The sequence below is a fragment of the Bemisia tabaci genome, chromosome 4 (assembly GCF_918797505.1).
Source record: "Bemisia tabaci chromosome 4, PGI_BMITA_v3".
Taxonomy (NCBI): Eukaryota; Metazoa; Arthropoda; class Insecta; order Hemiptera; family Aleyrodidae; genus Bemisia; species Bemisia tabaci.
The window spans coordinates 17661189-17686953 of NC_092796.1; the positions used below are offsets into that span (position 1 = coordinate 17661189).

The 25765-nt window shown below is 40.3% G+C and overlaps 1 protein-coding gene across 1 annotated transcript in view; it reads right to left on the bottom strand.

Annotated features, from left to right (window-relative positions):
- Positions 1 to 25765, bottom strand: part of LOC109034410 (solute carrier family 7 member 14) — a 168158-nt gene that overhangs the window by 107497 nt on the left and 34896 nt on the right. The window contains 1 exon segment of the mRNA XM_072299442.1: positions 495 to 678. Coding sequence (XP_072155543.1) covers positions 495 to 668 — 174 coding nt within the window. The 5' untranslated portion in view covers positions 669 to 678.

The window sequence follows — 25765 nt, forward strand, 5'->3', positions numbered from 1 at the left end:
AGTCTTCACATCATAAAATACACCCATTTAGCGTGTTCATCTGACCATTGAATGGATCAAGGGCTTTCGGCGCCGAGAAACTCTGGATTATTGAGATATTGGGTGTCAATGGTTAAAGAAGTGTTTTACAGATTTAAAATTTCATCTGCTCGATTTAGAATTGAAAATTTTGAAATTTTTATTGGTACGAAAATTGTAATACACGCCCTTTACTGTCACTAAACTGAACTACATGGCTCGAAACGCGATCTTTGAAGTAAGTTAGAGAGAATCATTTTCTTTCGAAAATTCAGATACCGATTTTTCGACCCACCTTCGACAAAAATTTCCCTGTCGAGAAATTAGCCATCATGCATTGAGGTGCCTTTCCCCGTAAACAGTTTCATACAAACCTTTTTTGAAATTCAAAATTAATTTTTTGAGAGACCTCAATTCACATTGTAGGAATTCCCTCGGTGCAGCTCCAATAGTCTGAGGTACAAAAAAGAACTCACCTTCAATTTAAGTTTTTTATCCGATTTGATTTCAGTCCTAATTTTGAGCGAAATCTCGCCGTCCATTCCTTCCACATTTTTTGTCCTAATTAATTTGGCGAATAATGAGAGGCCGTCTTTTTTGTAGTCGCCCGTCGGGAATAACCCGGGCCCAGGGATCGTTGGAATCTTCATCGCCACCAAGCTGCGAAAAAAAAGATAAAAACGAAAAATTAGGCATATGTATGTAGTTTTCATGGGAAACAAAACAAGTTGATCCTGCCACATGCCGAAAGCTATTCTTACAATGGAGATGTTGCATGTGTGAGGAATTTGCGATTTGACTATTGATTCTTATGAAAAGTTCGCGAGCAACGCGATGGTGCCACTGGTTTTCTCTGAAATCATCTCCCAAGCTCAAAAAAAGCTCTCAAGTTGAGGCCAAAATGGAGGGGATATCCCACCCTACCCTAAGAGTCCACTTCTACATCAGAACAAACTCTCCATGCAAAGATAGGGAGAAAATACATTGGCAGGGTTGCCGTGTTTTCAGTTTTGGAGTCCTCAAATAAAGTGGCAGCCCTGTCATTGTATTTTTGCATAGAGTGTTTGTCCTGATGTAGAGATGGACTATCAGGGTAGGGTGGGATATCCTCTCCATTTTGGCCTCACTTTGAGAGCTTTTTTTGAGCTTGGAAGTTGATTTCAGAGAAAACCAGTGGCGCCATCGTGTTTCTCGCGAACTTTTACTTAACAATCAACAGTCAAATCGCAAATTCCTCACACATGCAACATCTCCATTAACGCTTCAGAAAACCACCAACCAACTCAGCTTTTGGGTTCATCGACGCCATGATTTAAAACATAAGACCATGCATTCAGACCTGATTTATCAGCGTCTGAGTTCACCGTCGAACTCGGCAGCGCCGCGCACGGAGAGGAGGAAGTTGATAATACGGGAGGCATGACCCGGTGACACAGTAAAGGGGTAATTTAAGGTCTGCAGTGGGTTTGGAAAATAAAACAGGAGAGCTCCTTTGAATCGATGAACGACAGACGAGGCATGCAATTTAAAGATCCCCCCGTTTGAACCCCGTCTCCGGAGCCACGGCTCTCCACATCCTCCCTCGCCCGCACTCCGTCCTCCGTAGGACTCTTACGGAGGAATGCCGTAAGAACATTCCGACCTTGCCGAATTTCTTGATGGAATTTGAAGCCTCTGGAAAAATTTAATTTTCTGCCCCGAAATGTTTACAGAATCTTACGAAATTGACCTGGTTTGACCGAGAATTTGCAGTGAAAATCACGGGGAAAAATAGAAGCACGCTGAGCAACAGAGTCTGCACCTCAGCACATGCAGCGCACAGTGCACTGGAAAAAAAAACACATCGGATCTAGAGTCCAGACTCTTGAAAACATCGACAAGAAAAAATACTCTTGCTTCAATCGGGTTTTTGCTTGAATCAAAACGAAATCCGCTTAAATTAAGAGGCTTGGTTCTTGATTTAAGCTAGATTCTGATTGAATCTGGCGTACTTTTTCTTGTCGATGTTTTTAAGAATCTGGACTCTAGATCCAATGTGTTTTTTTTCCAGTGTATGTTGAGTTAGTAGGAGAGGTCGGACAAAATTTGGAAACTTTAAAAGCTTTTAACTCCATTTATACAGAATTTTGAAGTTCTAAAGGTGGTTCCATTGGTTTCCTCGTGGAATATTCCTTTTGAAGCTCGAATTATGATTTAAAAAGTGACGAAATAAACATCAAAATTTGCGGTTTTATTAAAAAAATGTATGGACGACCTCTATGATTGACTCGATCCACTGTGCATCGGATGGTGATTTTGCTTTACCCTTCCAATTGGACGTATTTCTACCAAAAGGAACTATGTGCATTAAGACATGAGTCCTGAGAGTTTCAGGGCTCATGTCTCAGGCTGAGACCCATAAGAATACACGCATAACAGGGCTCACGTTATAATGCACATAGTTCCGTTTGATAGAAAAACGTTCAATTCGCACTTGGGCACAGCCGGCGACTGCCCTCAGCACATTCCTCCTGTACTTTCGCACATACCTCCTCTACTAGTCGACATGTTTTCCTGTGCTCCACTACATCCGGCGGGAGTTAAAGCAAAGTTGATTTTATTTTTCTACGTGATGTTCACAATTTTTCTCAAAATCAAGCATTTTATCGAGGGAAATTGGCAACATTTGAATGCTGAACGCGATATTCTGCCTTGGAATAGTGGCGCAGGTTCCTTTCTTTGTCCAAGCCGTCACAAAGCACAGGCCTCCGTAAGACAAAAGCAATCCGAGTGCTTTATAAACCTTTTGAAACTCTGCCATTACGCATAGTGAATTCTTAACGGCGGTAAAAACTTCAGAAGCAGAAAAACACGATTTGTATAAAGGAAGCTCTTTATCACTGATCTCTGATGAGACTGTGATTGGTTTGTATTCTTAAGAGTCAGTTAAGCCTTAGATGCCCAAACCATGTCAAACTGACCCGTGGCTTGAAGGTCTACAAATACATCGTAAAAAATAAATCAGACATTAATTGAAAAAAAAATTAATGAAAAAATCGAGTGTCAACACAGTTGAAGATAGAAGAAACTGCTCGAGTCTCCTTATTTAACTTTTATCCCAAATCTGAGCGACACCTCATTGGCAGCACACAGCGGAGCATTACGAGTTCACGCCTCGCGCCAAAGCGCCTTCAATTTTGCGTATATGCAACACGGACGTCCATCAAGCACGAATAGTTGTATCTCTGCGCCGTCATCAACGCGCGCGTCCATTCCTTTGCTATATTTCCATATTGTGATTGTGTTGTTTCTGCAGTGGTACTTCAAGAGATAAGTGAACAGCACAGCCGAAGATAAGAAAGATAATTCCAAGCATTAAATATTTGGGAACAATGCCAGGTATTGTAAAAAATGTCGTTAAAGTTTGCTGGCGTTGTTTCCAATCTTAGGAATACTTCACTTTAAAAGCATACGTATAACATCATCAATGATGAAAATTACTGCTCCAAATACTGACCCCATACTCTTGAAAGTATCAGAGAGCATTTTATATCAAAAACTGAATATTAATTTTTTTGACCCAAAATCGGTTATAATGAATTTCTGCGAGCTAATTGTTGAAATTTATAGACAAAACGATAGGCAAAGAAGACATAAGGCGTATGGAGCGATCTTATTGCTTGACATGGGTGGCTCTTGTGGACTAAGGGAGAAAATGATGGACTAACTAAAGGGCACTGGAAAAAAAAAAACACATTGGATCTAGTGTCCAGACTCTTGAAAACATTGACAAGAAAAAGGACTCTTGATTCAATCAGATTTAAGCTTAAATTAAAAAGAAATCCGCTCAAATTAAGAGGCTTGGTTCTTGATTTAAGCTTAAATCTGATTGAATCGAGAGTATTTTTTCTTGTCGATGTTTTTAAGAGTCTGGACTCTAGATCCAATGTGCTTTTTTCCCAGTGGGTCTCTCGTGGCTTGCCAGTAGTTAGTCTATTACGTCCCTCCTTCGTTCATTGAAACCACCCGCTTTCACCAGTTGGATCCCTCCATATCCTTCTTGTCTTCTTTTTCTACAGCTTTGTCTACTAATTTCAACAATTAAGTATGATAGATGTTCTGCAGCCCGTGACAAGATATACAATAAAAAAACAAATTAAAAAACGGGTAACAAGGCTAAAATTTCACATACACAAAACCAAAACGTTTCGGCTGAAAATTCAACAATTTCAACAATTAATCCACAGTCTCCTTTTTATAGACCATATATTTTATGACTTTTTCACAATTTTTGACCCATCACGGTTGAAGAGCGCTCAAGATTTTTCGGCGCTGAAGCATGTGTGCCAGGCACATATGTGCAGGGCGCTCTGGCGAGGTTAGAACACCATCTGCACGTGAGATAAAATGAGAGAATCTTACGTTTACGAATACTTTTCATTTTTCCTTCCTTCCTTCCTCCCATTCTCATCCGCGTGCGCGATAATTAAAAGCCGGAATCATCTCCTCGCGACCGCGCGGCGAGGTTATTATTCATGAGCGAGAGGTCGAAATGAATTGCGGTGCATTATTCGCGAGCGAGAGAAAGGTGTTCCTCGAGGGAAGACGCAACGGAAGTGCTCGTAAAATAAATACGACCGCGCGCGCTTTATATGCCGGGATGATTAACAGAAGACAAACCCATCCTTGAATGCGCAACCATACGGCGCCAATAAAAAGAAAACGCATAAAATGTGGAGAGACAGGCGCTGTGGAATTGTAGCAGCGGTTGGAGCGGTGAGTTAGATCGGAGGAGTAGGGGAGGAGTTTAGAAGATGAACGGAAAGTAGGTACGTAAAATGGGAAAAAAAGGAATTTATAATGTTTCTCTCGTGAGTAGAAAGCAGGCGTTAAAAACTTGTGTTGTCAAATCTGTGGTATCGGAAACACGGCGGTGCTGTATGGGATATTTGAACGTTTTCAAATTCGCTCTGATTAGTTACAAACTTTAAGGGGACTTTTTTTCTTTTCTTTTTTTAATTTGCGATTGTTGGAGGGTTACCTTCACAAAAGGTACAGTAGATGGACTTGAACAGAATCAACCTAATAGACACGATTAGTGAGAGGTGATGTTACCATAGGGATTTTCCATGACTTACATCGAATTTGATATAGACGACAGCAATAACATCATGCTTTAATGCAAACAATGAGAAATTAATCTATGAGACATATACCGCTTTTCTGTGACGTACCACTAATCGATGATGAAACTGCCAAACCACGGATCTCAATTTGCGCCGTTGCAGACTTCCTGCCATACTTTACTTTTTAAATGGGGAACTACTCACCGTCAATTCTCAAACATGTCCGTGAATTTTCTTCGTTCGTGGTGTTAGTTTGTTCTCCTTTGAAAAAAATAAAACAGGATTGGAGATTTTTAAACACCGCAACGAGATACGTGGTTTGGGAGTTTTACCGTCGTTAAAGTGTCTCCAGCGGCGTGGCGTGAATTGCGAAACATCGATTTTATGCCATTTAAACCTATGGTAAAGAATCGATTATTAGGGTGTTCGCAACGAACACCCTGTTTATCGATCCTTTTCCATAGGTTTAAATAAAATCCATAGGTTGCCTAAAATCCTCCCACGTTTTATTTTTTCAGTAGGAAACAAAGCAACATTCTGACTTGAAATTCTGTGAGTATACTTCTCATAATCTACGGGATTCTCACGAACAGTTTCAAGGTGTTGTTTTGTTTTATTCCATGATAACAAAATGAATTCCAAAAGGAGATTAAGCAAGATGACTTTGAGTTTAAGCTGAACCTGGTTGAATTCGTTGAGTAAATAAATGATTAAGTGAAGAGTTTTCGGTAAAATGCGTGGCAAATGTCACTTGGAATATATTTTTAGACTCATTGAACAAGATGCAGTTTATTGCTATCCAAAAGGGCACCGCATAATGCAACCTATTGGAGCTGGTTATGATGCATTTCCGGGTGTATTACAATGACGTGGCATGCTTTGCGATATATCGGTTGATCTGTCATTTAAACCTATAGAAAAGTATCGATAAATAGGGTATTCGCAACGAACATCATAATAATCGATTCTTTACCATAGCTTCAAATGGGGAAATATCGATAATTGACTATCCACGCCTCGCCACTGGTGTATTATTTAAATGAGGTACACTCACACGTATTGTGAGAAAATAGTGGGTAAAAATTAGCTATTTCACTCGGAGCTATTAACCTACTTCTGTAGGATTTCACCCGCGGGTCATTAGAATAATTACTTTCGCGAAAATTTTATTTCAAACAATAACTTCCGTTGCCATGTTTAATGAGAAACTAGAATTCGATAGTGAAAGTTGGAAAACACATATCTTAATTGGACTGCATTTTGCAATTTGGTTTGGAGCTATAAATTCTGGCTCATCTGAAAAAAACACTGATGTGCATAGGAAAACCAATGGCACATACGTTGTTTTTAAACCGGGCCGGAATTTATAGTTCCTAATTGCAAAATGTAGTCCAATTCGTCGTTTCCCTCACGAAAGAACGTAACGATATTTCAATGTTGCCAAATTTCCACTGGCAAATTGCCTTTTTATCTGGAGAAGCATGCGCGTTTTTATCCAAAAATTTCACCCATTTTTCTTCGAAACTCATGCAAAAATCAGATAAATTTTGGACAAACATTTCACGGATATATTCTTGTAAAATAAATTGATTGTTTGAGTCAATTTGGCAACCTTAAAATGGGGTTATATTTCTTCGTCCACGAAACGACGAATTGCGACGTTTCAACACCCTCGATGTTGGTTCATTCCTTAAGGAATGAGTTATTTATAGTTAGTTCGTTAATTACGACGATCAGCAACGAGGCGATTTACGTCGGACACTAGGAAATTACCTAAAATATTGAAAGTGAACGTTATTATTGGTAATTTTACACATAAATTATGTTGAGAAAGAAACGAAGACGGTATGAAATCAAAGAAATACGTTCATAAGTTTTCAATTGAGAAAATCAAATGAAACAAGGAATCTGCAGCGTCGCAAACCGAGTTTCTCCGTTTGTGTTTTTCGATTTTCATAATCGAGTTAAAGTTGCGCGGCGAAGTACGGATTTCATCGGGACAGAAACAGGAGGCACGTCTCACTTGGGCACGTCACTCCAAAAAAAAAAAGTTCTTGAAATACGTCACCAAAGGGGAAGAGGTTGATCCAAGGTGAGCATTTAAATGGATTATTATAATTGGATTATGTCAATACGGTTATTGTGAAGTCAGATTCGATATCTGTAAATTGAACGCTGCTGGAGGTGGAAATGAGTTTTTCCGTAGATATATTTTTAATGCCTTAGCTCATCAAAAAGGAGACTGTCATGGATGAAAGATATTTGTGGTTTCATTTTTTTAAAAAAAAAATTAGATTGGATTTCGATGGGGGAGATTTCTAATAAGGCCAAGAAAAGATATCTTAAAGGTCTTTAGGAGCCGTCTATTACGTCACAAAATTTGAATCTCAAGGGTCTGTTGTCCTTTTACCCTCTATGTACCGTCTCGTAACACTGTGATGTAAGATTCTTCTTAAAATTAGGTGACACGCACCGGTCCCGACCAAACTCTCCCGGCATTCATCACCCGGGTAAAAATTGGCAGTAGAATCTGTGTTCCAAAATACCATAGACCTAAAGCCGGCTGTAAGATTTCCAATAGCTTCTGTAGCCGGCTGTACAATTTCTTATAGCTTTTTATAGCCGGTGGTGATTAAGCAACAGCCAGGCGATAAAGTTTATACTAAACGTTACTAAATACGGATACCAGGACTTAGTTAGTTTTTGGAATACCACTCTCTTTTTGTGCCGTAGTATCTTGCTTTATTTTGCGAGGAAAGCTCCGTACTTTTGCGGGATGCCTGTCATTCTTAATATGTTGGAGCGCCTTCAATTTCTTATGATACTGTGCAATTCCTCTGGTGTGAAATAGTTGCTTCAGACGCCGTGGCACACTGCGGCGCGGCGGGCGGGCAGAGAGTGCGAAACGCGCATTGGCGGCTACAAACCTAACAGGGATACTTTACGCATTGCGCAATGCGTGAAGTATTCCTGTTAGGTTTGTAGGCGCCAGTGCGTCGCCGCTCCGCTTTGTGTAAGGCTCTAATATTTAATCTCGCGGAGTCAGCGTTTTTCAACTCATGATGATTTTGAAATGTTTGCACACTCTGTAGGGATTATTCTCATTTTAATTGATGAAAAAAACATATGTTTTAAAGAAAAATATAATGTGTGTTTTGTAAATATTAAGGTAGTTCCGTATCAAACTTAATGATTTCCAAAGCACACGAATTTCTACACAATTTCTTATAGCCTTTTATAGCCAATGGCGATAAAGTGTAAAGCCCGGCGATATAGCCCGACTGTATACTTTTTTATAGCTTCGTATAGCCCGGCTATATGATTTGCTCCGCTTTTTACAGCCAGCTATATGATTTTCAATAGCCTTCTTTAGTCGGCTATAAGAACTCCTATGGTATTTTGAAACGCATTTCCTATCGCCAATTTTTACCAGGGCAAAGTTTTCATAGTATGCGTGTTTCCTCCAAAAACTGAAGGCATTGCAGTTAAAAAACCGTAAATAGGGCAGAATAATTCGTAGGGATGCAGGGATAATTAAGGGATCAACGAGATAAGAACAGCGCTTTTCGGTGTATCGACTTTTTCTAATATTGCACCGGAGGTTATGAAAAAACTCAGCTGATGAGAAACGTATTAATTTTTGCTCTTACGGCATTGCAATAATTCAACTTAATTGTTGGTTTACCCGGGTTTCTTTTGTCGAACTCCACGTGAAATAAGGTTGCATAATTCGTAACGTAACATTCTGCTGAGCTTTCTACCTCCCCGGGCGTCAATGCAGACTCTTGGAGCGTTACATACGTTTTCAAGTGAGTAATTTGAATACTTGATTAAGAAAAGAGTCTTCGATGAAAGAATAAAATTGGGAAGGAATATAAGTATGAAGCTTGGGCGCTCGTAAAAGCTGCCTTTAAAGCAACAGTATCACTCTCCGTTATACATTGTGTTAACGCCACTCTGTTGCGCGTTAGTTCAAGGCTATGTCTGGAACGCGAAGTGAGGGGTCATCTAAGCTTCTACGTAACTTGAAACCCTTTAGCTTTTACCTCCTAAATCCCTGCTTCACCTTTAAGGCTGAAATCCCTCACCACATTTACCTCTCCTTTCAGGGATATGACCTCATCGTAAAACATCTAGACCATTAAAAGGTCAGATTAACAGAAAACAAACGGTATGACTCGAAAAGGTTATCTGATTTTTCTACTGCTTTCCCAGAAAATGCATAATCATTGAAAAGAACCTTAAATAATGCAACCTACCTTTGAAAATAAGTCCACTTAGATAAATTAATCGTAACCCTTTTAATACTCGTAGTGGATTTCAGGCCCCAAATTGTTTTTTTGTATTTTTTGTAACACGGAGTGGTTTTCATATTTCTAGGAAACAGCCAAATCTGTAGATTCTGGTTCAAAATGCATACAACTCTCTCTTGCTTGATCCTTCTTGACTTATATTTGGGAGGTCAGGTATTTCATTCCTTTATTTTTATCAAAAAATAATGTCTAGCTAATTTTTTACAATAACTGAAGTTTAATTAAGTCACTTGTCATAAAATTTATTACTTTTAACATAAAAGTTTGAGATGGAATTTTCTAACATTTGCTTAAAATTCTGATTCCTCATAATAGCAAAATTGAAGCCGTCGCATATAACGAACATTTCTGATTCAAACATCTTTTTGTCTGATGGTAAATTTTTGCGAAGACACGATGGTTTACGAAACCGACTCCCAAGTTCAAATGTGCTCCATGGTTTGAGACAGTAATGAAGGAGCTCCAGCCTTCCTCCACCATAGAGGAGAATAAATCGCCATATACATAGTCAAACTCTCCATGCAGAGGTAGGGCAGTTTACATAAGTAGAGCTATCAACTTGTGTGGAGCGTCCATGAAACAAGATAGAGCGACTTTGTCATAATAACTTCTCCTCTGTAGTCAGCCCTAACTTTGCATGGCGTAAGGGAGGCAGTTTCTTACATGTAAAAAGCGCTTAGTTCCTCTGTTGCAGCCTCAACCGTAAGTGCTCTTTTGAGCATGATAGTTAATTTTAAGCAACAGAAATCCGGTGTCATTATTTTATTTTTTACGAAACTCTATGTGAGATTGAATAGTTTCAATCAGAAATTTCCGTTCTCTACGATACGTTTGCATCACAAAATCTGCGAGGCAAAAGCAATCGCCAAAAAGCATGACGTTATTGGGTTTTTACCATTCAACGAATGCCGATTCCCCTCGCAAATCTCCAGCTAAGATGCTGACTGGTGAATAGAGGTGTTGCATGTGTGAGGAATTTGCGATTTGACTGTTCATTCTTGTGTAAAAGTTCGCGAGAAACACGATGGTGCCACTGGTTTTTCTCTGAAATCAACTCCCAAGCTCAAAGAAAGTTCTCAAGTTGAGGCCAAAATTGAGGGGACATCCCGCCCTACCCTGAGAGTCCACGTCTACATCAAAACAAACTCTCCATGCAAAGATAGGGAGCAAATACATTGACAGGGCTGCCACTTTATTTGGGGACTCCAAAACTGAAAACACGGGAACCCTGCTAATGTATTTGCTCCCTATCTTTGCATGGAGAGTTTGTCTTGATGTAGCGGTGGACTCTCAGGGTAGCGTGGGATATCCCCTCCATTTTGGCCTCAGCTTGAGAGCTTTTTTTGAGCTTGGGAGTTGATTTCAGAGAAAACCATTGGCACCATCGTGTTTCTCGCGAACTTATACATAAGAATCAACAATCAAATCGCAAATTCCTCACACATGCAACATCTCCATTCTCTGTAATAGAGAAGGCAACGGAGGGGGAAATTCATCAAGAAATACGCGATTTCACCCCTAGCTATTTCAGATCGTGACGTCACCATTCACCTCCATCGATCCATCGGAACATCACCTGTGAGAATCATCGAGTTGAAACCGCGCTGAGCGAGAACCGCGCAACTGCGAGGCAAACACGACGGGAACCCGCGGTTTCCGTCGAGCTCGTACACAAGGGCGCGTTCGGGGGTAGTATCGCTGGTTGCGGGGGCGGCGAGCGCGGGACCGGGGGGCCGGGGCGTGGGGGGGAGGGGGCGAGGGCGGCGAAGGTGGGCAAGAGCAAGGAGGAAATGTGCCGAGCGCATTGAGAGTCCCCGTGACGTCACACCACTGGCATCGATCCATATGCCTTTCCCTCCGTAACATCCACCATCCGCCCGGCCGCCCGTGGAACCCCCTTCGCGCCCGACCCGCGAGTCGTCTGAAACGCAGACGGGACTCCTTGTATCAACAATTTCCAGCGACCGTCGTTCCGGTAATGACTCACCGTGGCCGCCGACTCCCACGCTCTGATTGCGTTGCCGCTCCACGCCGACGTCCGCATCAACGTCAACGCTCTCGTCGTTTTACGTCTTGTCCTGCGCCCTCGCTTTGTCTCCCGATTTTGATCCGGGAGCAGAGACAGGAGACCCTCCACTTGTATTTCGGCTATTGTCGAAGCTTTTACTTTCGGGACATCAACATAAAACTGTTGACTTACCTACATGGTTGATGTTTAACAACGTGTTGGCAGTTTCGTTTTGCAAAAAAGCCAAAACAAGTCGTAGTTTGAGAAATTTGTTCGGCTCATGACGTCACCCGAGGCTCATCATCCACCATGTAGGTAGGTCAACAGCCGAAAAAAGAGTGATGACTATTGCTCCTTTATAATGGACCACTAGACAAGGTACGAATTTAAGCAATCTGATACATGTTTCTTAACCAGAATTTCACGTGGAAAACGATTCACACAACGAAAATTACGGAAACCAACTCCTAACGAAGATATTAACGTTTTTATTTCACATTGGTTACGAGGAATTTGAACTGCCCGCTCACAAGAAACTCAATACTCTACGTAAGTCAAATCGCCCACTACAACGGTTTCAGCAAGCCTCTCAATCGAGCAATGTTCATTTCCCATCATGTGTTGTTCAAACTATTAGCAATTTGCTATAACTGAGCCAAAGCGTCAAGATTAAGGTTGCCAGATTTTTATATCGCAGAGACTGTCATGATAACGTTTAGCGCGCGATGTGAATCACGTAGAGCATTGTGTTTTCATGAGCGGGTGGTTTGAATTCACGCATTAAGAATCATTAAATATCTTCGTAAGGAGTTAATTTCGGTAATTTTCGTTGTGTGCATCGTGTTTTACGTAAAATTTTGGTTAAGAAACATGTATCAGAATGCTGAAATTCGTACCTTATCTAGTGGTCCATTGTCCATAAGGCCTCGATAGACGATCAAATTCCCGAACCAATTCCGATCAAAGTAGCATCAAAGTGTCGGGAGTCATCAGTCTTAAACTCATTAATTTGCTTAATTTTAAAATGAAAACTTGGCGGAAATGTTTCATGAGGCAGGAAATGATGAATGGTGGCACTCCATTCTGATCTTACTTTGAACAAAATAGTGCGGCCCGTCAAAATTTGATGGTAGATGGTGACCATCAGTCATCAGCATGTCTAATTTGATCGGAATTTGATCGTCTATCCGGGGCTACATGCTGAATTTGGCAGCTGAATATGGAAGTCAACAGTCATCGCTCAACGGCTGAAATTTTGCAAATTTGAGTTATTTTCATCCAGATTTGTATCAAATCTATTCGAATAGTTCAGAAAAATCCGTCATAAAATACTGATAAAAAGCCTAGCACGGATGATCTGAGACACAGAGGATAGAAAAGTGTCTATTGGTACACCATAGACACAATTTTCGCTTTATTCATGAATAATACAGGGTCCAAAAATGGCGGCGACTTTGGATGGGAGAGAGACTGCTACCAATTTTTGATGGTTAAGTACCACCATCATTGGAGAGTGCTTGAGTTAAAGAGAGTTTCCTGAGAAAAAAACAGTAATTGGTTTCGGGGGGTGTTCAAACCCTCTGAACCCTCAATTCCTCCAGGCTCTGCTTTAGAAGTGCGAGAAAGCATGTAATCAAGAAAGTTACCTCATTGAATTTCAACGCAGAACACGAGACAGGTATTGAAAACTTCCACACTTAACTCAGAGGCTAGAAAGTAGCGTTTATCGTCCATATTGAAATTTAGTCGAACAAAATTTCCATTCGTCGAAAAGGATTACGATAGGACCACTATTAAGTCATTGAGAATTAATAAATATGTTCGATTAATTATCGGGTCAAGCCGTGTAAAAAGTGTGCATCTCTCTCCTATGATACCTACACGACATTTAAGAAAAACCAGTTCACGGAGGGAAGTAATACTTACACTATCGTCTCAGCATCAATGGTAAATTTAAAGGTAAACTTATGTACGTTTATGTTTTTTGGTGAATATTTGATTTGGTTGACATAAGAGGTTTTCGATTTCCTCCTTTTCAAGTCAACTTTAAAAATACTAGCGGCCCGCTCTTATGGCCGATATGCGGTCCAACCCTCTATAAATGTTTTGCCCCCTTAGAGGGCTGCCTTGCGACAATAGTAAACCTGCGAATCATGATCCGAAAATTTGAAGACAGCTAGGTACTTAAGAGTTTAAAAACCGACTTCGCCAAAAATTCGTGGCAAATCGGCCTGGCAGATCTCTAGATATAACTATGACAAAAAATTAAAATGTGGGGTACGAGAGAATTAGTTTGCCGGCCCGTATTTTGCGGTTGAAATTTTAATGAGCTACAAATTATCGAAATATTTAATTGTAAGTCCTTGCTCTGGCCAGTGGTCCATTAACTCGATTTTGCAGTCACTCCGAGGGTTTTAAAAGCCGCGTGTAAAGTTGATCCATTACAATGAGTGAACTGTCCCATTCAACATGCGCACACCGCTATAATCCATCACAAAAAATACACAAAGCCGTGACAAGGAAAATACCCCATCTTGGCGCTATTAATCTGTCGCCGGAAATAGAGTTGTGAGCGGGAGAGGAATTTTGCACGCATTTGTGAACTTTGTTGTCCGGACAAGCCTCGGAACTTTCACAATGCGAGAAAAATTCTCTGACTTTTCTTCGTTGGTATCTTTCATACTTGTCTCCTTACGTTTCGAGAAGATGCACAGCTAGGTGGTAACAAAAAACCAGATATACATATCGACGGTGAAAGTCGGCAATCACATAACTCGATTTGCGACGTCGCAGACTTCCTGTCATACTTTTTCTTTAAACGGAAAACTACTCAACGGTAATTCCTTAAAACTGCCGTGATTTTTCTTCTACGTGCGAGGAAAATTCTGCAAAAACTGCAAGGAATCATGTCCATTTGTTCTCCTTTAAAAAAATAACATAGTTGCGGAGATTTTCAGACACCGCAAACGAGTTATGTGATTGCCGACTTGCACCGTCGATATAATATTTTACATGCAGTATATGAAGGGTAGTCTTTCATCTTCGTGATGATTTTTAGAAACAAATACGGAAAATAGCTAGAAATTACCGAAATTCCTAATCGTGGTTTTGATGAATCTACATTTTTTCAACGTTACTGCAGCCTCTTTACTTTGCCAATCGGACCGTGTTAAGCAGAAAAGAACCAAGCCACATCAATCATTGTCAAATTTAATTGGGCAGTTTAATTTTCTCCCTGAAAATAGCTGTGCAGATTTTTGTGCAAATCTTAGTAAATTTTCTGCACAGCACGAAGCAAATTCCTTAAAATTTCCAAAAAAAAAATTCGCACGGATGTTCTCTTGTAAAAAATTAAATTGCCCACTTAAATTTGGCATTAGCTCCTTTCTGCTAAACGTGATCCAATTACTTGTCATATTACTGAAAATCTCAATTCTGTTCGCATCACAGTTTCTCAACAAGACCTTGAGTACAATAAAATTATTCATCATTATAATTACGGTATTCTTTTGAACTCTGCGATTGGCGAAGGAGTTAAATCGCTTCACATTTTTCAACCACATCAAGAATATTACGCCAGTTACATGTGTCGTTGAATAGGAATTTGACAACTTTCACATAAACGGATTTTGATCGAACTTTTTTAGACATTGCAGCCTAAAAACAAATTTATAAAGTTTGATCGACATATTCAACCGATTTGTGAGAGTATAACTGGATTATTCTGTAGCATGTCGACAGGTTCGTGCTCGCATGAATATTATGTAGGCATATTAATTTAATTAGCACCTGGGGTGCTGTCCTATATTTCAAACAAAGCATCGCAGATCAAATTAGTGACCAAATGTTTGCACTCACCCAAGTTAAGGGGGAGGGGGAGGCAGGCAGGCTGGAAAATGAAGTCGTTGACCTGCATAAAAACACAACAAGCCATACGCACGGAGAGCCTACGGCCGTTGTTATGTAAATTAGGTCGAATGTAATATATGGGAAATAGGCTGCATTTTTGGACAAACTTAGTAAGGCGTGGATTTAATCTTAAGAAACAGCAAATTATCTCCTCCCAAATTTTCACAGTCAAGAATAAACGTTTTGAAAGTGGAAATAGGCATTGATTTTAAAATCTAACACCAAAACAGAGCAGGAATCAGCCGGACTGCATTTCCGGTTGCCTAATTTTCTCTAGAGTTTTTCTTTTTGACAGAGAACCAAACTACTCGAGGCCTTTCGTTTTTCAAATTCTTTGCATTGTTTATTAATGAAAAGTTGAAGAACGAATGCGTCCCTCCGATCTTCGGCAGTGCTGCAAGCGTAGCTTTCAAGGCACCACTATAAAACAGACAAACGGAAGCAACACAACATCGAAGTAGAGCGAGGTATAGGACGCGCATTGATGACGGCGCAGCGATACAACTATTCGTACTTGATGGATGTCCGTGTTGCGTACGCAAAATTGAAGGCGCGATGGCGCAAAGAGTGAACTCGCAATTTTCCGCTCTATGCTGCTATTGAGGCGTTGTTCAGATTCGGAATGAACATCAAAAAAATGAAGCCCGATTACGTCTCTCCTGTCTTTGGCTGTGTTGACACTCGATTTTTGTCCTTCCTTTTTAAAAAAAATAGACATTTGATTCTTTTTATGATGTATTTGCAGACTTATTCCTATAGCTCGAATGTACTGGCCCCATACAACCCGCGGGGAATGTGTCTCCAACTCGCCTCGGGTTAGTTTGACCCGCTCTGGACATCTAAGGGTTAAATAAATACTCCGTTCAATTTCCCAGAAGAGCTTTCCCTTTCTGGCAGGTCTCGCTGTACTGAAAATAATTTACGTGGACATCTATTTTCCGCTGTGAGCGGGTTCCGTTTTGACCAGGAGACAAACGGCTCGCATTTGGCAAAAAAGAACCAGAGCGATTGAAGTGTTGTAAAAATGTTGCTTCTTCATAATTATCTAAAACATCTCCCAGGATAGCAAATGTTTTTTGCCTCCCACCAAAAAAATTGTTAATTTTCAAGGAGAATAATTTTGTAAATTTTAATACTGCACATAGATTAAGTATTTTTAAAAGGGAGGAGGAAGTTGCACAACTTTGCAAACACTGTAATGGCGCTGGTTCCTTTTTGCTCAATGCGATCCAAATATCGTAAGCTCAGAAAACTGTAACTATTTTATGCATCTCGTTCCGTCAGAGGTAGAGTACCTGTATAGCGAGAGTATAGACAGATCGCTTCATGGAGGGCTTAGGGCCCAAAAGTGCAGCCACCCTTCTAACCAACTTCTAACGCACAAAATTTCACTGCCAGTCTGCAGATTCCAATTCTAACCAAGATAGCCAAGAATGTACAGAAATGAGCGTTCTTCCGCGAAATTGCGTACATTTATGCAAAAACTGAGTCAAACACGTGCTTAATAAACGACGGTTCGTCACAATATTATTAGTAAATCGTTCTGGATAATTGAAATTCATAGGTTGGCTGCATTTCTGGGCCCTAACTTTATTCGCAGAAGCATCGGTGAAGGCCTGATGGATTTTCGGAGTTTCACACCTGTCCATACTCTCGCTATCCAGGTACTCTAGTCAGAGGCAGAGCCCATTTTCTCCCGCATGGGAAACATTCTGAAAAATAAAATGCGGCGATTTGGCAACAAGCTTAATTGCGAAGCGCGTATCCGGAGCCTCGGTATTGAAATATAGTGCAAGTGTCCGATTAATTCGATCTCGCGGTGGACGTGGTTAGGGAATTCCTCTCATCGTTCGATAATAGAGACGAGCTACGTTAATAATGCATAAATAAAAGCGTGGCGATCGGCCTAAGAGGAAGAGCGGGCGGGCAATTGATATGCGAATGAGGAGGGGTCGGATAGGGTTGGCGGGGGTCGGTGGGGGCTGGGGAGGGGGGCTTAGAGCCGCGTGAGGGGACTTCCGGGTCTCGTGTGTGTGAGATCACTAATTGTGTTAGAGGCTGCTAATGGCATGCAGAACTCAGAATCGCTTCGTCCGTGCAGAGAATAATTCTCTAACTTTTCCAAGTGGGCAAATAAAGAGGGAAGCCTCTTAGGAAAGAGCAGTGGTGGGACTTTGTAGAATGGAAAAGAGCTAAGGAAAAACGCCGTATGAGCCTTCAGGCGTTGCCAAATTTTCATCGGTAAATCACGAATTTTCGGGGAAATTTGAAAATATTTTTCTTCCAATTTTTCAGATAATTTTATTTGTAATTTCACCTAAAGTTCTTGAAAATTTCTCGGAAAAATATTCATAACTTTCCTCCAAAATAAACATTTTATCAAAGGAAATTTGGCAACTTTCGAATGCTCATACGGCGTTTTTCCTTAGCACGGCAGAGCTACGCAATCAAAATTGAACGAAACCAGCGCAAAAGAGCTACTCTTGGAGTCGGAAGAAGGGATCACTCATCTCCCCCCATTTTAGATTTTTTGGATCAATTTGGCTTATTTCAGAAATCTTCCTCCGATGCAAAGCTAACTCAGAGTTTTGTGGTAATGGCAAATTTAAAACGGAGTAAAATTTGCCACGTAGAACAATTTCCAGCCGGAGGATTGGAAAATGACCTTTTCAGTAAGAAAACAATACCGACTGACCACGGTCGTTTCTTCCCACAAGTTCCATTACGTTCCTCGATAGGTCGCAATGACGGCGACCCATGGATCGGATGACGGCAGCTGTTACCGGAACAATAAGGCAACCGGGATGAGTGCAAAAGCACAGGATTCGCAGGAGGGAAGAAAAGAGACGAAAGCGGAAGGAGACATGGGTGAGAGGGTGGAGAGAGGTGCGCGGGCGGAGTAATTTTGATTTTAATGAAAGGAGACGCGTTCACACTTGCGCGGTCTGTCGTCAGGGCTCATTTCAAGCCCCGGGTTAAGGGGACCCTGACAGTGCGCTTCGACTGCAAATGCGAAACTCGCTATCTTCATGTGTCATCAATTAGCGACACAAGCAATCCCTTCATTTCATCTTGTTTGCCCCGCATTGTGGCCAAATCTATGGCTCGTCAGCCTGACTGGGCGCCAAACGGGTCATTTGGACCGCGTGAAACAGAAGAGAACCAAGCCGCATCATCTATCGCCAATTTAATTTTTTACATGGAAACGGTTGTGCAGATTTTTGTGCAAATTTCAGTGAATTGTCTGGGCAGCACGAAGCAAAGGCCTCACAATTTCCAAAGGAATCCGCACAAACGTTCTCTTGAAAAAAGTAAATTGCCCAGTTAAATTTTGCAATGAATGATGTGGCTTGGTTCCTTTCTGCGCGGTCCATTTAAAACTCAACAAACCCTCCTCCTCCCCTCCTATGTGTTTGTAAAGACGTGCTTGATTTTGTTAGAAAAATATTTTTATCAAGATCAGTATTGAAAGTAAGGGGCAAGTCTAAATTTTTCCTACCACGGTCGATTTTCATCAGGAGAATCGAGGGATGTGGAGGAATAGGGTTGGAGGGAACAGAGTGGGAGTTGGGGAAAGTAGACACAGTCGCTCCGGGCATCAAAATGCCACACTATGCCACCATGGTGGTTTGCGAGATGAGAATGAAGACGATAAAGAAACAGTCGAAAGATCAAAATCAACGAAACGAGAGAGGAAAGATAACAGGGTAATTGGGAGAGGGAGCGGCGAGGATGAACTTGAACTTTGGGAAAAAGAGAATCGCATTGGAAGAAAAATTTTTACGGGGAGCGGGGTTGGATATAATGAAGAAGTTGCAAGGAGAGAAAAGGGGTCTTGCATTTTAAGAGGTCCTCGATCTACCCTCCGGATCCTCTGATAGATCCGAGAGTGAAAAAGTGTGGGAACTGCTGTGATAGACCAAGGTGGTTGTGAGCTATATTATTGAGTCCGACCTGACAAAAATGGAAATTTTAAAAAAAAAGAAGAAGAAAAAACTAATAATTAGGCCTCCTGAAAATGATAAAAAATTAACTTGGGTCCTTTTTCATGCAATTCTTCACACATTGATGGTTTAAGTTGGAACACGCGTATCTTGAGTACGACATTCCAAAATATCAGCTTTCGTTATGCTCTTTAAAGAAAAACAAGTTGTAATGGTATTTTTTAAAACTCTCCAGAATATTTTGCACAAGACTAAAGAAAATTAGTAAAACTTCAAAGAGATAGCTTTCTTTGGATGAATAAAATATTATAAGAAATCTGCAATGTCGCAAATCTTGGGACTGTTTTCCAAGTTCGGTCATCAATTCGCGGCGTGACCAAAGCGAGGGCACTAGGACTGATGGAGAAAAGGGTTCGATAGTCAGATGATTTTAAGAGAAAAAATGATTAATATTAACTATTTTTAATGAAAAAATATCCGAGGACGTAGAAAAATTCCATTTTTAGACATACTGTTCGCGGAAATAAGAGTGGCAGCCCTGTGAAGCAACTAACTCTATGTTAGTTAGCTTGAGGCTAAGAGATACCGGTGGTTAATTGGACAATTTATCTTCTCTAAGCGCGACATTCTGAGTTTCATGACATAATTTCATTTTTCTTGCAAGTCGTTAAACAAAGGGAAAAGAGGAGAGAATGAAGCGGAGAAATTTAAGAACCATTCCTCTCATGTTCACGAAAGTTACTTCGGCGACGAGGAACAGCCATTTAACCCTGAACTTTTGATGTTGACAGGGTCAATCAATCATTGAAGGGATCTTTGCAACGCGTCCCTTGTTAAAAACGCTTCATTTTGCGTGTAAAAATATTAACGTGCATCTGGATTGAAAAAACGGCATTAAACCAGAGTCATCGTCCCAACCATGATATATATAAAATTTTCCAAAAAGTTTTGGCAGTTTGCCATAGAGTTTTGAATTTAGTAGTTTAATGTTTCACATCATGTCCTGTGTTTTGGTTAAAATCTGTAATTGGTGTTGTTAAGAAAATCGATTTAGGGACATCGCAGAAAGAGGTGTTAATTAGCACTATTTAATTTGAAAAAATCTTTAGAAAACACTTCTAAAATCAGAAACACGGAACTTTATAAATGAGAATATGACACGAAAAAATTATGTTCAGTGTTTATCATTTCACAAAGTATGGCATATCATGAGTTTGAACGGAATGATTTTTAGGTTAATTTTGGTATGTATCGTCACGTAACATCTTGATTTCAAATACCGGCTAATTACCCTTATGTTTCTATCTTTCATTGAATCCATGGACCATTAAAATGTCTCCGATCAAACGAATGCATTTACGTCGGTGGTAAAAGGAATTGAATGCCTATAAATCATTTTCAAAAAATTGTATGTTTGAGAAATGACAGTAATATTTTTATTTTTAAATGAAAAATCAACAAAACGAGTCAGCAGATATTTCTTTACTTTTTCTTTGTACGTTTTGGTTTCAATTTTCAATGCGTGGTGTTTTTTTTTTTTTTTTTTTTTTTTTTTTTTTTTTTTATAAAAAAAACATGCAATTGCACGCAGAAAGAAAATCACTCGGTGAGCATCTCCAAAACTGTCAAGGCTATGTCACCGCTGATTCCGCAACGCTAACTACGGCGCGCGGCGCTTTGATACAACTATTCCTGCTCGATGGATGTCCTAATTGCATACGCAAAAAAGAGAAGGCGCTTAGCGCGCTCACAATGCTTACACTCTCAACAGAGGCGCTCGTACTCGTGGCCACTGCCCTAAGGATATAAATGTATTCATTGGGACAATGTATGCGTATAGAGATTCAATTAACGGATGAATTTTGTTCGCATGTACATACTGTAAATTACTGATAATCCCTCTATATTTTCTGTAAAGACGTCGATAGCCTAAAATGCTGAATGCCTCTAATCAAATTAATTAACCAACTACGGATTAACATGCTTGTTTACAAATGTTTCGGGTGAGCAATTATCGTTAAGTTGTGTTGGAAAATCGGCATTTGAGTCTTCGGTTAGAAACACTCTCTATTATCCAATACCGTAAGTTGTGAACTATGTTTTGTCACAACAATCGTAAATTGCCACTCTATACGCATTTGTATCAACATGGATAGTGAAATTTTACCTTTTGGACACTGTAGGATTTCCGATTTCACGTTCAAATAATTCCTTTGACTGCGTTAAGCAGAAGAAAAATCAGGCAAATTTTCGAAAACAATGAGTCATAAAGGTGATTTAAAGGATTTTTAAGGGTTTTCTGCGATAAGTTGTTGTTATCCCAAACATGAAATTAAGGTAGTTTTTTTTCTTTTTCTTTTTTTTGTGAAAGAGCAAAATGAAAGGCTCACGAGAGAGGAAACCCTCAATCATCATTGCCTCTTCTTAAACTAATGGGCCTTGGTCCCTCTCTGCTGAAAGGAGTCCAATTAAGACTGCGATTCATCTTTGTCTTTTTAACGAGTCCCTGGCCGGAGCCTCAGCTTCCGTGAAAATTCAACCATTTGTACTTTTGGACTCGAGGAACTTCTCCAAAGCAGCATTTTTGCCGATCAGCCCATTAAAATTAATAACACGTATATTTAAAGGTGAGTCTACAGAATCTGTTTCGGGGATTAGCAACAATACAGATTTTTGTCCCCCAGAAGCCGTAATATCACAATTAATGGGGTCATTGCGCTGGTCACAGAATCGTGTTTTGTTGCTCGATTCTTGTAGATTACATAAAAATAATGAGATCCGCCCAAACAGCATCTTTCTACGTTCAACATTAACCGGAGATATCGCGCTTTGAAAACTTCGGTTTATGACGTCATCCTCCGCAGTAATGACACCCTTGGTTTCCCTCACCTTGCTTTCATCGGTCAGGAAGACACACATTTGGACTGGTGACTTGGATGAAAGCAAGGTGGAAGAAACCAATGGTGTCACTATTGCGGTGGATGACGTCACAAACCGAATTTTTCAAAGCGGGATACTTCGGTTAATATTGAACGTAGCGAGTTGCTGTTTGGATGAATTTCGTCATTTTCAGCTTATCTACAAGAATCTAGCATCAAAATACGATTCTGTGACTAGCGCAAATAACCCGCACTCATGCCGCGGAGGATTGGAAACGTCGAGTATTTTTCTGGGCGAGCGGCAACCCTGCAAATGTGACACCTTGCGAGAGCGACGAAGCGCAGCCCTCAATTCTTCGCTCTTCTGACGCAAGGGCGTATCTTTATTTCTACGTGAGCCCTGTCGCTCATATAACTGCATGCTTTCCAAAGCTCACGTGAAAATAGAGTTACGCCCTTACATCAGAGGAACGACGGATGCCGCCTCTGCGTCGCGCAAGTGTTGGGAGGGTCGAAAAAACCACTCTATTTTTTCCCATTGTCCACGAATGGAATGGATAACTTCCCGGCACATTCCGGCAAGTGGATTGCATATCATCTCCACTTCGACCTACTCCCCCACCTTCCCCCTCCCCTCTCCTCCCGCGCCGCTCCACTCCGCGCTCTCCATTTTTCTCATCTCGCGATTTTAATCCGTCGATAATGCATTTCTCATCATGAGAATAACCTCACCGCAGGCGTTACGCGACCATCCACCTCGGAACCGTTGATCGAATGGTGAGATTTCCAGGGGTGCCATTTCAGCTTGAGCTTGAAAGAAAGATCGGCGTGAACAGAGTAAAATCCGTTCCTGGTGGAATAAATTCAGAAGAACTTTAAAAATTCATCAAAATTTATCAAAATAGTCTGACTGGAAGATCAAATTTTTCGGTCACCTTGCACTTCATCGATGATACGATCTATGAACTCATTAGAGGCGACGTCATCAAGAAATACAAATTTGATCGTGCAATTTAAACTTGACTGTATCTGCACGGGTTGCAGTTAACGATATTTACTACCCCTCGATTCGTACAGAGTTTCTTAGTGGAAAGTAACCGACTATTCTGAGTAGTTACAGAACGATACACGGGCAAGTACAAATATTTTCCGACCTATATGTGCGACCGGTGTGGTCGTATGATGTCCGGGAGCCCCTGTGTGAACGAAGAAAACGAAAGGTTCCTGTCTGATTCTTTCAAAATGTTGGTTTTAACAGCATTTTGGTACTGAAAACATTGTGGGGGGAGAGAGATGGTTTTTTATATTTTTTTGTCGTCAAGGGCATTGGAAAAAAAAAGAAAAAAAGAAAAAAAGAAAAAAAGAAGGCTTGAAACTTTCTACACACCTCCGACATCTGGCCTCCCTCACGTTCAGTTTTTTGTGATGGTTTCATTGGTATTTTATTTGATTTCCGCACGTGAAAGTCGTTCTACTTAGATAATTCTCTGTAACCTCTTTCTTTAAAAAATGTTTCACTCTCATTGAGTTCAAAACAAAAAATAATATATTCGGCCAATATTTTTGTCCTTCACTGGAAAAAAACCACATTGGATCCAGAGTCCAGACTCTTAAAAACATCGACAAGAAAAAGTACTCTTGATTCAATCAGAATCTAGCTTAAATCAAGTACCAAGCCTCTTAATTTAAGCGGATTTCGTTTTGATTCGAGCAAAAATCCGACTGAATCAAGAGTTTTTTTTCTTGTCAATGTTTTCGAGAGTCTGGACTCTAGATCCAATGTGTTTTTTTTTTTTCCAATGTCTCTTTCGTCTATTTTCATTCCATTAACCGGGTACTAAAAACATGAAACTCCTTCTTTCAAAATCCCCTTTCACGAATCAGGCCGACGATTATGACGCAACTTTGAACAAATCCGCTTTCTCTCTCTTTTCAATTTTTTTCCAAACCCAGGTTAAAATTTTTCCTGAGAGGATTTTCCCTTGAAGGGGCTATTATTTACCAACGCATTTCGTCAGTGTGCTTGGATGAACCTCTCCCTTTTATACTCCAGCGTCACGTAGAGCGTGGACTTGGATCCTTTCGGTGGAGGTTCTTGCAAGTTGGCAACGCCGGGTTTCTTCCATTTAAATGCACGTAAAAATATCAATATATATCGAAGGAGCCTCAAATAGAACTGATTATTTGAAATGAATTTAAATGGAAGAAAAACAGCGTTAGCACCCCATGAGAATCGTGACTTGACTCATTTCCTTCCCTCAGGGGATGAGTACAGAGGTGGACCAGCAATTTGGCAACACAGGATTTCCTCCACTCAAACCTATGCTAAATAATCGATTCTTATCGGAGCACCTAGTCCCTCCAAGAATCGATACATTTTCATAGGTTTAAACTGAGAAAAGACAATGCTGCCAATTTGCTGGATCCGCCAAAAATGAGTAATGAGTCAGTGGGTCAGATTCACGTGTCATTGCGGATCACGTTTCATCCTCGAGGTTTACAGATTAGGCCTTAATAATGAGATCCGTCCAAACGTCAACTTTCTTCGTCTAATACCTATCAAGTTATCATCCTTTGGAAATATTATCTATGAATCTCACCATCCAACGCGAATGTTAGTACAAACACCCTGGTTTCTTCTCCCTCGGATTCACAATAGTCAAGAGTGCACATACATTTTCAGTGGTTTCTCGTCGTCAAACGAAACAATTCTATCCAAAGTGGTAGAAACTAGGATGTTTTTTTTTGGGGGGGGGGGGGGGAGCGATATCTTTGTTAATATTGGGCGCGAGAACTTGGTAGAATAGAACTCATTAGGTACTTTTCACTACTATATTTGTCTTTAATCTGTGATCAACAATACTCAATTCGTGTGATTTGCTCAATTGAGCCGCATGCCACATTTATCGGAAAAAACCAGGTTTTTTTTTTTTTTTTTTTTTTTTTTTTTTTTTTTTTTACAGTGGGTGTGCATGTTGGTTGGTCGACACAATCTTCCATATGAGCCGATACTGACTGCGCTTATTTTTCTTTCTATGAATTATCTTCCTCAACCAAATGAAATTTCCCTGATAAAATATGAGTAAATAAAAAACCCCAGTTTTCATTAAAATTAGAATTTTTGGTACGGAAATTTTTATGAAAGAATTAGTAGGGACATTTGCCGACATTTTTCAATCAGTAGTCTCCTCTACCTTAAAATTTGGTTCCTTCTGCGGAGCGATGGTTAATGGACCATTGAACCCATCCTAAAAATATTTTTAATTTATATTCCCTATACATACCAAGATCCTTCTCTTGAAATCTTACCCGGAAACTGTAATAATTATAACCGGATGAATTATCCTCTGAAAATCAAAATCCAATCGGAGATTTTGAAACGCTGCAATACGTATTTATTCTTGCCACCGAGTGGCAGCCACGTCACAGCGCACAGTGGATCGAGTCAATTAGAGAGGTCGGACATGAAATTTTAGACAAAAACTGCGAATTTTGATGTTTATTTCGCCACAGTTTAAAGTTCAAGGGGAGCTACAAGAAGAAAATTTCACGAGGAAACCAATGAAACCACTTTCAGAACATCAAAATT